Raw genomic sequence first — 19,156 nt, 5'->3', positions numbered from 1 at the left:
GACTCTATAAGTAAATCACAATTTCCTTTTTGTACTTCAGTTTGTTAGGCCCTGAGCAGAGGCGGCTCTCCCATTAGGCAAGTTAGGCAGCCATCTAAGGCCTTGCACCTGAGGGGGCCTCACAGCCGCCTAACTCGCCCCCCTGAGTGAGTAGCGTACAATGTACACATCACTACTCTGTAGAGCCGGATGCTCCTGAACACGTTTTACTACAAACATGTCTTACAGCTAAATGTGGTGCTTTGCATATGGACAGGGCAAAGATCCATTGGCTCCCTTCCCTGTCAATCTCTCTTGTGGCTGCCTGCAATATGCAGACAGCAAAAATAGGCTTGAGCGTCCTTCCGCTACGCTCTGGTGCTTGAGAGACGTCATCATGTGCAGGAACACTGGAGGAAGAAGGGGAAAAAGAGGCAGTGCTGCGGACTACGGGACCAGGGGAGTATCTTTGTTTTTTAACCACCTATAGGGGGCTGCTGCTGTTTTTACTACATAAAGGGGCTTCTGCTGTTTTTACTACCTGAAGGGGGCTGCTGGTGGTTTTAATACCTAAAAGGTGGCTACTGCTGTTTGTCACTACCTAGAGGGGGTGCTGCTATTTTTACTACCTAAAGGGGACTGCTGCTGTTTTTACTACCTAGAGGGAGGTGCTGCTGATTTTACTACCTAAAGCTGGCTGCTGCTGGTTTTACTACCTAAAGGGGGCTGCTGCTGGTTTTACTACATAAAGGGGGCTGCTGCCTTTTTTTACTACCTAGAGGGGGCTGCTGCTGTTTTCAATACATAAAGGGGGCTGCTCCTATTTTTACTTCATAAAGGGGACTGCTGCTGTTTTTACTACCTGAAGGGGGCTGCTGCTGGTTTTACTACATAAAGGGGGCTGCTGCCTTTTTACTACCTAGAGGGGGCTGCTGCTGTTTTCACTACATAAAGAGGGCTGCTGCTGGTTTTACTACATAAAGGGGGCTGCTGCCTTTTACTACATAAAGGGGACTGCTGCTGTTTTTACTACATAAAGAGGGATACTGCTGTTTTTACTACCTAAAGGGGGCTACTATTATAACCCAACCCTTGAAATAATTCCTGAGTGCTTCTCGTATGAACGCCGATGCATACACTATATGAGTACACTGAAGGATCAATGATCCAATAGTAATGGAGCAAAAAAGGCACGATTTAACATTTTTTTCACAATCCAAGTGATTTATGAATTTGTTCACCCTGTTTTTCGTGTCTTTCCAGCTTGTGATTTTTCAATTTTGACAGTAAGATTAAATAAATGAAAACCGCCAAGTTTCATGGCATGTATAAACATATTCATGCATATAAGTTATACATGTGGCCCTAAACTATATAAAATATACCAATATATTTATAAATAAATATGATGGTATATTATGAGGCCCTTGGTCCTAAACTGTAATATACCAATATAACAGGATAATACAGCAGCACACTGCTAGCACAAAGATATAGATGAAACATGAGTATATAGATAAAACATGAGTATATAGATAGAACATGAAAAGCTATACAGCTGTAGTGCAATAAATGAAAATATGAAACTATGAAATTATGAGGTACTTAGCTTGCAAATTTGGCGCCAAATAGCGTGGACCGTCCCACCACGGTAAGGTGACCTCATTCTGGGACGGACCCTACACTATGAATATGCCTCTATTTGAACAGTACAGCAGGCATTGCAAGGTCTGAAACATCCAAGGCACCTTTTATACACCTAATAGAGGTGGGTGGGGTGCAAGAGCCAACATGGGGGTAGCCACTCCCCCGTATGTGTAATACAACCAAAGTATAAGTTGGCCAGCACTATTGATTCCAAACTATTGTAAAGACCTGGCTTACAGGTGCAGGCTGCTGGGCTAAATATACAGCAACAGGAGAATACAGCAGCACACTGCTAGCACAAAGATATAGATGAAACATGAGTATATAGATAAAACATGAGTATATAGATAGAACATGAAATGCTATACAGCTGTAGTGCAATAAATGAAAATATGAAACTAAGATCATGAAAAGCTAATTTCATAGTTTCATATTTTCATTTATTGCACTACAGCTGTATAGCATTTCATGTTCTATCTATATACTCATGTTTTATCTATATACTCATGTTTCATCTATATCTTTGTGCTAGCAGTGTGCTGCTGTATTCTCCTGTTGCTGTATATTTAGCCCAGCAGCTTGCATCCGTAAGCCAGGTCTTTACAATAGTTTGGAATCAATAGTGCTGGCCAACTTATTCTTTGGTTATATATATATATATATATATATATATATATATATATATATATATGAGTAAGGATAGGAAGAACTTCCAAGAAAGACGGGACATCAAATAGGGCGCCCTATTTGATATCCCGTCTTTCTTGGAAGTTCTTCCTATCCTTACTCGCTTTGATGTTACCGGTTCCCTGCACTAGATGACCGGAGGGATTTAGAGGCTGCTCTCTCAATTACATGCTACAGTAGATGTTATGCTCTCAGCATAACACCGCAAGGTAAGAGGCCATTCCTACGGCTCTTCTCCTTACTCCACTTTTATTTTACCTAGGTAATCTGCACCGGGTGTGCACCTTTTTTCTCTTTTGTGTTTATATATATATATATATATATATATATAATATATAAATCTGTTCCCTTTTAGAGGTTTTATATTCAGTTGAGCAGTGTATGATTGTTGAGTGAGCAAAATGTCAGCTCTAAGTAGGCACTTCCTGTGCTCCTTAAAGGAAGGATAATTTGTTCATGTTTCTGAATATACTCTTTGATGTCCTTTCCAAAATCTTTAACAAATGGGGAATAATAATCCAGAAAGGAAAAGTTATTATAATTTTTTTACTATTATTTTTATATCACAATTTACACACATATTAGAAATAAACACATTAGAAAACACAAGTGAAGTGTATAATCCCCCTGCCCTCCCACCCTTCTCTTGTCCCCCCAGGAAGGGGAAAAAAAACCCCATAAATTATGGCCACTTCTCCCAGATTTTATTTTGCCGGATTAGCTTACTTCTGGAGCTCTTCCCTTCGATGATTTCATATCTCCTTATATTTTTAACCAGATTAATCCAGGCTTCAAAGCTCTGAGAACCAATTTCTTAAAATAATTACTTTAGCTCAGCGAAAAAGCTTATTCCACAAAATACCTTCTATTCCTTTACCACTCTCAATGCCCAATATAACCTCCTGGAATGTAAGTGATCCCACCTCTGGTATGATATTTTGTTTCTCCATTTCCCAAAATATTTTCTACCAGTATTTCTGAATTTCTTGGCATGCCCATATCATGTGATAGGAATTAGCGTCTTTCATACTGCAATGCGGCAATTAGAATCTTCCCAACAGTTAAACCTATAGAGCTTTCTGGGAGAGTAGTACAGATCATGTACACACATAGACTGTATTATTCTGAAATTTGTATTAATTTTTGCCAGATTAATATTGTTAAATGCCACCATACATTGTCCTATAATTCTGCTCCTTCTCTTCCCCATTTCCTCCCTTAAGGTGTTTATAAATATGTACCATAAATTTTTTCAAAACTCTTTCCTCGTGAATCAACCAATCAACAAAGGTATTTTCAGGGTCTTGTAGTGCATGTCGATTTAATGTTACTTTATCTGCCTGCGTCAATTGCATTAATCAAAAATTGTGCTCCATCCCCAATTTAAAGTCTTTCTGTAATTCCGCATTTTCTCTCATTATTGTGTCTCTATATAAATTACCTTTACAAATCAATACCCTTTTTTTCAAAAACCTTCTGCCCGATTTTGTCGAATTCTCTTAAATTATAATTGTGCCAATTGCGTGTAAAACAAAAAGATCCATTAATTTTAAATAAGCTTTTCAGCCATAACCATGTTTTATTAAAATCCTCCATAAACGTGAAACCTCTCCCAGTTACCATGTTAAAGTATCCCCACTCTAATAAAGAAAAAATATCTTCATATTTATAGTGCTTTTGTGTTAAACAGTAATCTATAATTGGTGCTTCCTTTTGATTATTAAATAATGTAAGGCCATTAAATATAACTTAAAGTTAGGTAAATTCAATCCTCCATCTTTCTCTTGGAAAAATAACACTGTATATTTAAGCCTAACCCTTTTTCTTCCCCACACAAACTTTCCCAAACTACATTCTAGTTTATAAAACCAGGAGGTGGTAATGCAAGTTGATGATTAATTTATAATATATAATAATTGAGGGAGAGATTCTGTCTCCCATAGAAAGGGGTAACTTTTCCCACACTGCTATTCTCTTTTTTAAGTTTAACAATAAAGTCTTGAAATTATCAGAAAAGAAAGACTTAGGGTCCGATGATAACTTAATACCTAATTATTTGTTAGGATCTGCTCTCCAGCCGCACACACTGGCTGCGAACGCATGTCCCATCTCCTTCTGCTGCCGGCAGGGCTGGGATTGGCATCGCGGGACCTCTGCCTCTCTGCTCGCGTGTCCCCTAGGGCCAGTGAGCCCATTAATTAACTAACACCTGTGGCTCAGTTAATAAATTCCTCCACCTCCCACACTTTCCTGCCGGATCTTTGTTGCCCTAGTGCCTGAGAGAAACTGTTTTCAAAGAGTATTGCCTTGCCGTGTATCATACCCTTTGCTCTTTGACCTGACTTTGCTCCTTTGTCGCCTGCCTACTGATTAGTTGCTACATTTCTGGCTACTGTGCCACCTTCCCTGACCTTCTGCTATCTTGACCATGAGTTGCTGTATCCTAACTGTACCTCGAATTTCCTCAGCCACCTGTGAGGTCGAGCCGTGCCAGGGGTAGTGACCTGGTTGCCACAGCAAGTCCATCCCGCTTTGCGGAGGGCTCTGGTGAAAACAATCTGCACCATAGACTCTGCTCCCTGGTACGGTCCGTGTCATCAGCCACACAGATCCAGCAGATCCACTACCACCAGTTTTCCTGTCTACTTAAACGTGATACAGTATGTTATAGTTTCCCCTTTGGGTACTATCTTAAATGGAAATTCATCCTTCTTTGGCTCATGATGAAGTGGTATTAAATAGGACTTAGTCCAGTTTATTTTGCAATTTAGATATGAAACCATATCTTCCAATAATAGACATAACTTTAGGTATCCCGGCTTTAGGATTTTTATTTTAGAACAAAATATCGTCCGCATAAAGCGCAATTTTATCCGACTCACCTCTAAGTCCAAACCCTTCGATCTCTTTATCTGTTCTAACTGCTAGGGCCAGCGGTTCAGTGTATAAAGAAAAAAGCAAGAGAGAGAGGGGGCACCCCTGACGTGTGCCTCTGGATAGCTCAAATTGCTTAGAGGGTGTACCGTTGATCAACAACGCAGCCATCGGTCTAGAATAGAGCATTTTGACTAGCTCCACATAGTGTTTCCCCAACCCAAACTCTTCTAGTGTCCTCCACATGAATCCCCACTCCACTATGTCACACGCCTTAACTTCATCCAATGACAGAATGGAGTGGGGGTCCTTCTCCTTCATCTGCATCCCTGTGAATGTTCTATTGATGTTCTCAAAAATAGACTGCCCGAGTATAAAACCTGTTTGATCCTTAATAATAAGGTCCTATATCACCACGTTTAGTCTCATAGTTAGTATTTTAGAAAATAATTTAGTGTCTGCATTCAGCAAAGATATCGGTTTATATGACTAGGGCTGGGTCTTTACCCTTTTTGAGGATCAAAACTATGTTGGCATCAAGCATAGTTTGTGGTAAAGAACCAGTCTCACATGATTCATTGATAACTTGAAATAAAATTGGGGTCAAAACGAAAGTGTATCTACAATAAAATTCAAATGGGATGCCAGCCGGGCCTGGGGTGGAATTCAGTGGTACATTGTTGATCACACGTACTGTCTATCTTTCAAATTATCCATTACTGCATTAAAGTCTCCCTTTATTATCACGAATGCATTAGAGTATTGAGTTACAAACTCAGCTAGCATGGACAATACAGTAAGATCAAATGGTGGGGGTATGTAGACAAAGGCAATCTATTTTTATATCTCTCTTATAGAAAAATGTATCTTCCCTCTTTATCTACTTTAGTTTTTATCACTGAAAATGGAATACTATAATGATTCATGAATAAAAACAGGTAGGAGGTATGGGTGGAATAATAGATATGACTGGCCCAAGACTTATTGGTCAACTTAGCAGTTTGTTGTGTTAAATGTGTCTCAATTAGGCCAACGATAGCCGGCAAATGTCGATTTATCTGATCAAATATGGCCACTTTTATCCCTTCACCCACAGCTCTAATGTTCCATGTCAATATATTAAGCTGCATTTAGACATGAAAAAGGAAGAAGAAAAAAAAACAGGACATGCACCCTCCTGGATGGCCCAACCACAACGTCCCACCGTCCCGTCCCCCCCTTCCCCCCTTTGATCCAGTGTTATACACTAGACCTCTAACCTTGGCCTTATAACCTCCCCTCCTGACAATTCATGGCTTTTATATGATACATTGTGGCAGAACTTCAGAGAAGAGGATGATCAAGGGAAGTCTTCATAGTTGGTAGTATCAGATATCTGAACCACAGCCGGCCAAATGCTCAGTATTTCCATAGACCATGTCAATGATGGAATAAAATCCTGAAATACTGTATAAGATATCAGGAGCCACTTGACTCAATATTATGTGGTGTAATGAACTGTACCACAACTGGTCCTGCGGTAGTTATCTTGTGTACTATGGTTGTGGAATGTTCACATTTTACATTGTTTTAACAATTCCTGGAGATGACTTGAACACAGACGTCCTCTCTGCTGGGAACCCAAGTATCCAGTTTATGTTGTTTATTGTTGCTAAAGGGAACTGCAAGTCTGATTCTCTACTATGCGGCTACAAGAAAAGCAAAGTGGGTGCCCAGTAAAATCAATGTGTACCCATGTTATTTCTCTGTACACCAGTAATAGGCAATGTATCATCAGATATATTAGTTATTTTGTTTATGATTTTCTGAGTGTATAATTGTAATGCAATCTAATAATGAATTTTATCATGTACAGTTGTGAATACTTAGGTTGTGTGTATAGATGTTGCAAAAGGAAAAAGTAATCTAAATGATTAGCCTGCTATTTTTTTTAATAACTCTCTATTCATTACAATTTATTTTTTATTTTTAACAATTTACCAAAAATAAAAGAAGGAGTAGAAAAAGAAGAAGAAAAATAAATAAATAAATAAATAAAAAGAAAAAACATATAGAAAACACGACTATGTTCTACAGAGAGAAAATACTACAAGGCTTGCACACGGGCCTTCCGATCATCACAATCATGTGGTTCCTATTTGGAGAATTAGCATGTTTTGTATTTATGATCATAAATCTCTGTTAAAATAATCTAAACTAAGTTATATCTATATGAAGGAAGCAGATATAATTTATATGTTTTTTTATTTTGCAGGGTAAATTGCTACATTACTATGTCCCCTCAAGGCCCATTTGGAGGGTTTAAGATGTCAGGAAATGGACGTGAAATGTAAGTTAACGTTTATACACTGTGTAAATGAATTCATATTTATAAACATAATAATAATAATATTGTGAGATATATAGCATTTGATTCCTTAAAGTGCACCAGTAATTAGCAATTTTTTTTTATATAATGTAGAAAATTATATGCATTATATGCTGTTTTGTAATATACCTTGGTTAAATTTTTTTTTTATATTTTGGTCCCTGCAGCTATTGTCTGTGTGTCTCTGTGTGGAGACCAAATACAGGAAGTGTGGGTAGAATAGCAGGGTTCTGTGTACTGAGGACAAGCAGGGCTCTGTGTAGTGAGGACAAGCAGGGTTCTGTGTACTGAAGACAAGCAGGGATCTGTGCAGTGAGGACAGGAAGGGCTCTGTACAGTGAGGACAAGCAAAGATCTGTGCAGTGAGGACAAGCAGGATTCTTTACACTGAGGACAAGCAGGGCTCTGTGCAGTGAGGACAGGTAGGGCTCTGTACACTGAGGACAAGCAGGGTTCTGTGTACTGAAGACAAGCAGGGCTCTGTACAGTGAGGACAAGCAAGGATCTGTGCAGTGAGGACAAGCAGGACTCTGTACACTGAGGACAAGCAGGCTCTGTGCAGTGAGGACAGGCAGGGCTCTGTACACTGAGGACAAGCAGGGCTCTGTACACTGAGGACAAGCAGGGCTCTGTACACTGAGGACAAGCAGGGCTCTGTGCACTGAGGACAAGCAGGGCTCTGTGCACTGAGGACAAGCAGGGCTCTGTGCACTGAGGACAAGCAGGGCTCTGTGTACTGAGGGCAAGCAGGGATCTGTACACTGAGGACAAGCAGGGCTATGTACACTGAGAACAAGCAGGGCTCTGTTCACTGAGAACAAGCAGGGCTCTGTACATGGAGGACAAGCAGGGCTCTGTACACTGTGGACAAGCAGGGCTCGGTGCAGTGAGGACAGGGTGGGCTCTGTACAATGAGGAGAAGCAGGGATCTGTGCAGTGAGGAGAAGCAGGGCCCTGTACACTGAGGACAAGCAGGACTTTGTGCACTGAGGACAAGCAGGGCTCTGTACTCTAAGGCAAGCAGGGCGTTGTGCACTGAGGACAAGCAGGGCTCTGTGCACTGAGGACAAGCAGGACTCTGTACACTGAGGACAAGTAGGGCTCTGTACACAGAGGACAATCAGGGCTCTGTACATGGAGGACAAGCAGGGCTCTGTGCAGTGAGGACAGGGAGGGCTTTGTACAGTGAGGACAAGCAGAGATCTGTGCAGTGAGGACAAGCAGGGCCCTGTACACTGAGGACAAGCAGAACTTGTGCACTGAGGACAAGCAGGGCTCTGTGCAGTGAGGACAAGCAGGGCACTGTGCAGTGAGGACAAGCAGGGCCTGTGCACTGAGGACAAGCAGGGCCTTGTACACTGAGGACAAGCAGGGCTCTGTACACTGAGGACAAACAGGGCTTTGTACACTGAGGACAAACAGGGCTCTGTAAACTGAGGATAAGCAAGGCTCTGTACACAGAGGACAAGCAGGGTTCTGTACACCAAGGACAAGCAGGGCTCTGTACACTGAGGACAAGCATGGCTCCGTACACCGAGGACAAGCAAAGCTCTGTGCAGTGAGGACAAGCAGTGCTCTGTACACTTAGGACAAGCAGGGCTCTGTACACTGAGGACAAGCAGGCCTCTTTACACCGAGGAAAAGCAGGGCTCTGTACACCGAGGACAAGCAGGGCTCTGTGCAGTGAGGACAAGTAGGGCTCTGAACACTGAGGACAAGCAGGGCTCTGTACACTGAGGCAAGCTGGGCTCTGTACACTGAGGACAAGCATGGATCCGTACACCGAGGACAAGCAGGGCTCTGTGCAGTGAGGACAAGCAGGGCTCTGTACACTGAGGACAAGCAGGACTCTGTACACTGAGGACAAGCAGGGATCTGTACACTGAGGACAAGCAGGGATCAGTACACTGAGGACAAGCAGGGCTCTGTGTCGTGAGGACAAGCAGGGCTCTGTGCAGTGAGGACAAGCAGGGATCTGTACGTTGAGGACAAGCAGGGCTCTGTACACTGAGAACAAGCAGGGCTCTGTACACGGAGGACAATCAGGGCTCTGTACATGGAGGACAAGCAGGGCTCTGTGCAGTGAGGACAGGGAGGGCTTTGTACAGTGAGGACAAGCAGAGATCTGTGCAGTGAGGACAAGCAGTGCACTGTATACTGAGGACAAGCAGGGCTTTGTGCACTGAGGACAAGCAGGGCTCTGTGCAGTGAGGACAAGCAGGGCTCTGTACACTGGGGACAAACAGGACTTTGTACACTGAGGACAAACAGGGCTCTGTAAACTGAGGATAAGCAAGGCTCTGTACACAGAGGACAAGCAGGGCTCTGTACACCAAGGACAAGCAGGGCTCTGTACACTGAGGACAAGCATGGCTCCGTACAACGAGGACAAGCAGGGCTCTGTACACTGAGGACAAGCAGGGCTCTGTACACTGAGGACAAGCAGGCCTCTTTACACCGAAGACAAGCAGGGCTCTGTACACCGAGGACAAGCAGGGCTCTGTGCAGTGAGGACAAGCAGGGCTCTGAACACTGAGGACAAGCAGGGCTCTGTACACTGAGGACAAGCAGGGCTCTGTACACTGAGGACAAGCAGGGCTCTGTACACTGAGGACAAGCAGGGCTCTGTACACTGAGGACAAGCAGGGCTCTGTACACTGTGGACAAGCAGGGCTCTGTACACTGAGGACAAGCAGGGGTCTGTACACTGAGGACAAGCAGGGCTCTGTACACTTAGGACCAGCAGGGCTCTGTACACTGAGGACAAGCAGGGCTCAGTGCAGTGAGGTAAAGCAGAGCTCTGTACACTGAGGACAAGCAGGGCTCTGTACACTGAGGACAAGCAGGGCTCTTTACACTGAGGACAAGCAGGCCTCTGTACACTGAGGACAAGCAGGGCTCTGTACACTGAGGACAAGCAGGGCTCTGTACACTGAGGACAAGCAGGGCTCTGTACACTGTGGACAAGTAGGGCTCGGTGCAGTGAGGACAGGGAGGGCTCTTTACAATGAGGACAGGGAGGGCCCTGTACAATGAGGACAAGCAGGGATCTGTGCAGTGAGGACATGCAGGGACTGTGCACTGAGGACAAGCAGGGTCTTGAACACTGAGGACAAGCAGGGCTCTGTACACTGAGGACAAGCAGGGCTTTGTACAGTGAGGACAAACAGGGCTCTTTAAACTGAGGACAAACAATGCTCTGTACACCGAGGACAAGCAGGGCTCTGTACACCGAGGACAAGCAGGGCTCTGTACAGTGAAGACAAGCAGGGATATGTACACCGAGGCAAGCAGGGCTCTGTACACTGAGGACAAGCAGGACTCTGTACACTGAGGACAAGCATGGCTCTGTACACTGAGGACAAGCATGGCTCCGTACACCGAGGACAAGCAGGGCTCTGTACAGTGAGTACAAGCAGGGCTCTGTACACTGAGGACAAGCAGGGCTCTGTAAACTTAGGACAAGCAGGGCTCTGTACACTGAGGACAAGCAGGCCTCTTTACACTGAGGACAAGCAGGGCTCTTTACACTGAGGAAAAGCAGGGCTCTGTACACCGAGGACAAGCAGGCTCTGTGCAGTGAGGACAAGCAGGGCTCTGTACACTGAGGACAAGCAGGGCTCTGTACACTGAGGACAAGCTGGGCTCTGTACACTGAGGACAAGCAGGGCTCTGTACACTGAGGACAAGCAGGGCTTTGTACACTGAGGACAAGCAGGGCTCTGTACTCCCGATTCAAAGCAGGCTATTTGACAAGCCAGGAGCCTGTACAGTGCCCTGCTTGTCCCGCCCACACTTCCTGTATTTGGTCTCACACAGGCAATAGCTGCAGGGACAGTGTTTTGTCACTCAAAAACATATACATTTTTTAACCAATGTATATTACAAATATACATATATTGGTATTATCTACATTATATTAAAAGTTTTTGCAAGCAACAGGTACACTTTGAGCAAAAAAAAAAAAAAAAAGCCCTGGAGCAATTGCTGTTTAAAACTCACTTATCTTCTATTTCCCAAGGATTCAGCACAAGTGCTCAGTAATCCAATGGTCTGCTCAGCTATAATGCCAAAGGCATGGAACCACTGAGGCTACTGAATAGCTGTAGCAGTCACTTGCTGGCTGAATTGCTATATGATTGAAGAGTATTTTATTTTTGATTTTCCAGCATTTTTTTCCCTTATTATATATCACAGGTGATATATCATTGAATAAATATTAACAAGAAGATTGAATTATCCACGAAATAACTCTTTTTTTATACATCAACTGGCTCCAGAAAGTTAAACAGATTTGTAATTTATCAAACGTGCAGGAGAGCGTTAGAAAATAAGCGGCACTCACCACATCCAAGCTAGCGACAACTTCTTTATTTCTTTAACGTGCAGTAAAACATACAGGTGCAGGGAGACAGGAATGCCAGAGAATCCGGCAGACTGGTCACAGCCGTATCGTGCTTCCGCACTTCGTCAGACCATCTCGTCCACTGAGAGCTCACCAGGTAAGTACCTGTTAGGCTCCACCCGTGGGCGGTCATTTCTGTGATACATGTAAGTGCAAGTGCAAAAATACAAAAGTATGAAAACATTTAACAGCAGAAACTAGCCAGGATTCACAATACTGTGGCAAAGTTTCTATTTTTAAATGTTTTTATACGTTTTGTATTTTTGCACTTGCACTTACATGTATCACAGAAATGACCGCCCACGGGTGGAGCCTAACAGGTACTTACCTGGTGAGCTCTCAGTGGACGAGATGGTCTGACGAAGTGCGGAAGCACGATACGGCTGTGACCAGTCTGCCGGATTCTCCGGCGTTCCTGTCTCCCTGCACCTGTATGTTTTACTGCACGTTAAAGAAATAAAGAAGTTGTCACTAGCTTGGACGTGGTGAGTGCCGCTTATTTTCTAACACTCTCCTGCACGATTGATGTTTGACTCTGTCCTGGCTGAGCACCACACCAGCAACGACATATACACACACCTGTTTCATCAAGAGCGATTCTCAGGCTATATGGCTGGCTGTGCCGAACGCTGTTCCTCATTACAAGATTTGTAATTTACTTCTATTAAAAAATCTTAATCCTTTCAGTACTTATGAGCTGCTGAAGTTGAGTTGTTCTTCTGTCTAAGTGCTCTCTGATGACACGTGTCTTGGGAACCGCCCAGTTTAGAAGCAAACCCCTATAGCAAACCCCTTCTACTCTGTGCAGTTCCCGAGACAAGCAGATATGTCAGCAGAGAGCCCTGTTGCCAGACAGAAAACAACAATTCAACTTCAGCAGCTGATAATTATTGAAAGGATTAAGATTTTTTAATAGAAGTAATTTACAAATCTGTTTAACTTTCTGGAGCCAGTTGATGAAATATGTGAAATAAGTGCGATTCTGCTGAATTTTGTCAGTGTGGAACCTGAGGCTAAACTCACTCTTTTTATGGCTTGATGTTCAGGATTTAAAGGGGTATTCCGCCCCTAGACATTTTATCCCCTATCCAAAGGATAGGGGATAAGATGTCAGATCGCCGCGGTGCCGCTGCTGGGGACCCCTGGGATCCCCGCTGCGGCACCGCGCTATCATTACAGCACAGAGCGAGTTCGCTCTGCACGTAATGATGGGCGGTACAGGGGCCGGAGCATCGTTATGTCACGGCTCCACCCCTCGTGATGTCACGGCCCGCCCCTTTCAATACAAGTCTATGGGAGGGGGTGTGGCGGTCGTCACGCCCCCTCCCATAGACTTGCATTAAGGGGACGGGCCGTGATGTCACGAGGGGCGGAGCCATGACGTTACGCTGCTCCGTCCCCCGTATCGCCCGTCATTACGCACAGAGCGAATTCGCTCTGTGCTGTAATGATAGCGCGGTGCTGCAGCGGGGATCTCGGGGGTCCCCAGCAGTGGGACCTCGGCAATCTGACATTTTATCCCCTATCCTTTGGATAGTTGATAAAATGTCTAGGGGCGGAATACCCCTTTCAGGCTAGGTTCATGATCTGTCCCTGTCCAAGCATGGATACGTCAGCATGTAATTTTGACAGTTTCCTGACGTATCCGTGCTTGTAAAAGAACAGGCCCCATTTATTTCAATGACCCAAACATAGTCAGCTAGTGATGTTTTACAAGTTTTAGCTCCAACTAAGAAGCATGGCTTTCAGCACGTTTTAGTCTGAGACAACTGTAACTATCAATATAAATTACAGTTATTAAAAGATAACTTAAACAAGCAAATAGTTATAATAATTTGCCACTTTCTAAACAAGCATATTGATAAAAGCCTATTAAACTAACATTATTTATGGCAAATAAAAATTGTTTAATCGCTAGTAGCAACATTTATGTTTACACAAGGCATTGCTGTCTTGCTCATGGGTCTTGTGAGACACTAAGTAGTGACCTTGCTTTGCTAGAATTCTCCAAATTGGCAGCAAAGATCACCCTGATGGTAACATTTTTATATGTGAAGGAGTCTTTAAAACGTACTTGTCAGATCCCACAACAAATATGTTACTCAGTACCTAATCCTGACCATGTACATCTAATGTTTATGCCTCTATCACCTATATTTATTGTAAAAAAATACCTCTTCTCATTAGCTCACAGTGTTAGAAATCCTCTCAGGGGAAGGGGGCGTGTCCCCCTCTTGTGCTGGTGGGAGGTGATTGGTGTGTCTGTTCATGCAGCCTTTTCCATCGGTCATCTCTTGTCCATGACTCATGGACAAGCCTGATTCTGCTGCAGGACTGGTTAGTATTCCAGTAGGTTTTAAAAAGAAGTCATTTACAAATCTGTTTAACTTTCTGGCACCCCTAGTGGTGAGATTTTCAGGAGCCATATTCTTTATTAAATATACCGTATTTAAAAAAAAAAAAAAAAAAAAAAAAAAAAAAAAGGCTTCTTTTTATGTTTAACGCACCCCTGGACAAATGTTTAAAACATTTTTTACAACTCCTTTGCCTTTTGATAATCCTATCAAACTCGTCCTCCTCCTTTGTTATCTATTTCCTGTTATATTGTTAATATTATGTCTTCATAGGGGTGAATATGGACTTCATGCTTACACTGAAGTGAAAACTGTTACCATGAAGATCTCAAAGAAAAACTCTTAAAGATCTGAATTATCTTTCCCCAACATTGAACATTATTAACCTGTTCCTGTGAAATACTATTATAAACCAGATCTTTCTGGTACATATAAATAAAAAATAAAAATAAACGTCTAATCACTATGCCTGCATGGTGATCACTACTTGTATATTCTTGGATATTATCATTACCCTGAAATTAATGTGCTGTTCTGTGTTAAAAAATGTGGTGTTAAAAAAGTGTAGGTGTTGGAAATTGATGTACTTCTCCAGTAGATATTAGTGAAAGATAGTTATATTTCCCAAGAAAATATAATACTTTGCAATATGTAACTGACAGCTCAAATACATTCTGAACACCAATACAAGAAATGATTTTGTCTATTTTTTTCAAAAAGATTTTTCATATTTGTGTGTGTTTTATTCTGTAAATGTTATTATTCTTAACATATTGGATGCTTTCTGGGATAGGTACTAGATAGTATTGCTTCTTACAGGGGTATTCCGGTGAAAAACATTATTATTATTTTTTTTTTATCAACTGGTGCCAGAACGTTAAACAGATTTGTAAATTATTGCTATTTAAACATATTAACCCTTCCAGTACTTCCAGTGCTGTATGCTCCACAGGAATTTATTTTCTTTTTAAATGTCTTTTCTGTCTGCTCACAGTGCTCTCTTCTGACACCTCTGTCAGTATCAGGAACTGTCAAGAGCAGGAGTAAATCCCCATGGCAAACCTATCCTGCTCTGGACAGTTCCTGAAAAAAACGGGAAACAGCGCTCCGTGGTGTATTAAAAGAGGATAAAAAAGGCATGTAAACTGCTCACCTGGTAGGGTTGTGTAAGCACATACACAACAATGGTGAGCACATGATAAGGTGTCCGCAGCCCTCCGGCACAAGAATATATATACGAGTAAGCAGCTTCAATGGAGACGCCAGCTCAACGTGGAGCTGGACACATGCCAAGCAGGTAGGTGATAGACACCTACCTGCTTGGTCTGTGTCCAGCGCCATGTTGAACCGGCGTCTCCATTGAAGCTGCTCCTGGACAGTTCCTGACATGGACAGAGAGCACTGTGGTCAGACAGAAAATAAATTCAAAAAGAAAAGAGCTTCCTGTGGGGTATACAGCAGATGATAAATTCTGGAAGGACTAAGATTTTTAAATAGAAGTCATTTACAAATCTGTTTAACTTTCTGGCATCAGTTGACTTAACAACATTGTTTTTCACTGGAGTACCCCTTTAACTGTAATCTGAAAACAATGAGGTGGGTCATTTATAAAAAAAAAAGGAGCAGAAAAGCAATTGAGAGAGTTACCTTGGGCAACATATTTTACTTTTTGTGTCACTATAAGGAGGGGGAGTGTCGTGTTTCTTTCCCACATAGGTTAAAGTTGATCTCTTGGAGCCCAAGCAGCAAGGTGCCCTATGATCAGCTTATAGTGAAGAGTAGAAATAAGCGAGCAGAGCCCGAAGAACTTGCTTTCGCTCAGAACTTTAGGGTAAATTCAGCTTACGTGAGCTGGGCAGCTATTATTCGCAAGAGGGATGAGGAACTCTGGTGTTTTGGCTCGAATTAATGGAGGAAGTACTAGGAAAACTGGGTAGTCCAGCATTCCTTGCAGCTAGTAGCAAGATCACATGACCCCAGGTTTTTCAATCATCACTTGCATTATGTTACATACAGCACCCAGGCCAATCAGGAGACGGCATAGGGATGGGTTTAAGAGGCTAAGAAAACCCTTGGAGAAAAAGAAAAAATAAGCTATCAGTTTCCATGGGTTACTGCATGTTGCCATGACTTAGCCTTTAAACTTTTTTAAAGAATGCAGCAAGCCACCAAGCCGAACTTTTGAAAAGTTTGATGAACTTTAGTAAAGAGACTCTTCTGATAAACAGTGGGGCAAAAAAGTATTTAGTCAGCCACCAATTGTGCAAGTTCTCCCACTTAAAAAGATGAGAGAGGCCTGTAATTTTCATCATAGGTATACCTCAACTATGAGAGACATAATGAGAAAAAAAATCCATAAAATCAAATTATCTGATTTTTATTTAATTATGGTGGAAAATAAGTATTTGGTCACCTACAAACAAGCAAGATTTCTGGCTCTCACAGACCTGTAACTTCCTCTTTAAGAGTCTCCTCTGTCCTCCACTCATTACCTGTATTAATGGCGCCTGTTTGAACTTGTTATCGTATAAAAGACACCTGTCCACAACCTCAAACAGTCACACTTCAAATTCCACTATGGCCAAGACCAAAGAGCTGTCAAAGGACACCAGAAACAAAATTGTAGACCTGCACCAGGCTGGGAAGACTGCATCTGCAATAGGCAAGCAGCTTGGTGTGAGTACATCAACTGTGGGAGCAATTATTAGAAAATTAAAGACATGCAAGGCCACTGATAATCTCCCTTGATCTAGGGCTCCATGCAAAATCTCACCCCATGGTGTCAAAATGATCACAAGAACGGTGAGCAAAAATCCAAGAACCACATGGGGTGACCTAGTGAATGACCTGCAGAGAGCTGGGATCAAAGTAACAAAGGCTACCATCAATAACACACTACGCCACCAGGGACTCAAATCATGCAGTGCCAGATGTGTCCCCCTGCTTAAGCCAGTACATGTCTGGGCCCATCTGAAGTTTACTAGGGAGCATTTGGATGATCCAGAAGAGTATTGGGAGAATGTCATATGGTCAGGTAAAATCAATGAGAACTTTTTGGTAAAAACTCAACTTGTCGTGTTTGGAGGAGAAAGAATGCTTTGTTGTATCCAAAGAACACCATATCTACTGTGAAGCATGGGGGTGGAAACATCATGCTTTGGGGCTGTTTTTCTGCCAAGGGACCAGGACGACTGATCTGTGTAAAGGAAAGAATGAATGGGGCCATGTATCGTGAGATTTTGAGTGAAAACCTCCTTCCATCAGCAAGGTCATTGAAGATGAAACATGGCTGGGTCTTTCAGTATGACAATGATCCCAAACACACGACCAGGGCAACGAAAGAGTGGCTTTGTAAGAAGCTTTTCAAGTTCCTGGAGATGCCTAGCCAGTCTCCAAATCTCAACCCCATAGAAAACCTTTGGAGGGAGTTGAAAGTCTGTATTGCCCAGCGACAGCCCCAAAACATCACTGCTCTAGAGATCTGCATGGAGGAATGGGCCAAAATACCAGCAAGAGTGTGTGAAAACCTTGTGAAGACTTACCTCATTATGTCTTATGATAGTTGAAGTATACCTATGATGAAAATTACAGGTCTCTCTCATCTTTTTAAGTGGGAGAACTTGGACATTTGGTGGCTGACTAAATACTTTTTTGCCCCACTTTATATGGATAACAAAAGTGGGCAAATCATTTAAAGTTTTTTTTAAAGGTTGCAAACCTACTAAAATAAAAGAAAGAAGATAACCTAGTAAAATAAAATAAAAAATAAAAAAAAATAAAAAGACATGTCACCAATCCCTGATATTCCCTGTCTGACATGTCCTGGGTCACCTGCTGGTCTTTACTTTCTGGTTTCCATGGGGGACATTTATCAATGTTTGCTTATGTATTCCCTTTTTTACTTATTTATTTTTACTATTTTTTTGCTTATGTGCGACTTATTTATCAACTGCTTTCAGCTTGTTGATAAATTTCTTTCACGTAAGCACTTTTTCTGTTTTTGCTTTGGTAGTGGCTTTTTCTGCTCCATGTCTGAGCTGGAGTAAATTTAGCAGCTTTTTTCATGCGATGCGACTTTTTTGCGACTTTCACACTTGATAAATCTCTGACCACTGCAAGTCAAAAATCACTTTTTGCTTTGGTAAGCAAGATTTTTATTTTTTGCTTAGGACACTGAACAAGCAAAAAGTAGCAGAAAAAAGAGTGTAGGCGCACGTGTGACAATTTTGCGACAATTTTAAGCAAAAAAAAAACTACTAAATGCTTTGATAAATGTCCCCCCATGTGACTGCTGCAGCCAATCACTGGCCTGGGTTTGGTGCAGCAAATACATGTCTCATATCGAGAGAAACCAGGAGCTAGTGACCTGCTGGTGATCAGTGAGGTTTTCAGCCTTTCTTCAAAAAAAATTCCAAAATGTTAGACAACTTCTATAACCCCCTTAAGGACCAAGCCCATTTTCACCTTAAGGACCAGAAAGTTTTTTGTGCAAATCTAACCACTATCACTTTAAGCATTAACCCCTTAAGGACCAAGGACGTACCGGTACGTCCATGGTCCTGCTCTTCTGATATAACGCGGGGTTACACAGTAACCCCGCGTCATATCATGGCGGGCCCGGCGTCATAGTGAAGCCGGGACCCGCCTCTAATAGCGCGCAGCGCCGATCGCGGCGCCGCGCGCTATTAACCCTTTAGCCGCGCGCTCAAAGCTGAGCCGCGCGGCTAAAAGTGAAAGTGAAAGTTCCCGGCTAGCTCAGTCGGGCTGTTCGGGATAGCCGCGGCTAATCGCGGCATCCCGAACAGCTGACAGGACAGCGGGAGGGCCCCTTCCTGCCTCCTC

At 42.7% G+C, this 19,156-nt stretch overlaps 1 protein-coding gene across 1 annotated transcript in view; it reads left to right on the top strand.

The window, feature by feature from the left end:
- The window catches only part of ALDH1A1 (aldehyde dehydrogenase 1 family member A1), a 59,942-nt gene extending 44,926 nt beyond the window's left edge, over positions 1-15,016 (top strand). Inside the window, exons 12-13 of the mRNA XM_056523170.1 lie at positions 7,442-7,516; positions 14,588-15,016. Coding sequence (XP_056379145.1) covers positions 7,442-7,516; positions 14,588-14,660 — 148 coding nt within the window. The 3' untranslated portion in view covers positions 14,661-15,016. The remainder of the gene's footprint in view (positions 1-7,441; positions 7,517-14,587) is intronic.
- Positions 15,017-19,156: the final 4,140 nt, after the last annotated feature.

This window comes from Hyla sarda, chromosome 1 (assembly GCF_029499605.1).
Source record: "Hyla sarda isolate aHylSar1 chromosome 1, aHylSar1.hap1, whole genome shotgun sequence".
In the NCBI taxonomy this organism is placed as follows: Eukaryota; Metazoa; Chordata; class Amphibia; order Anura; family Hylidae; genus Hyla; species Hyla sarda.
This window is presented reverse-complemented; position numbering and strand designations above follow the sequence as displayed.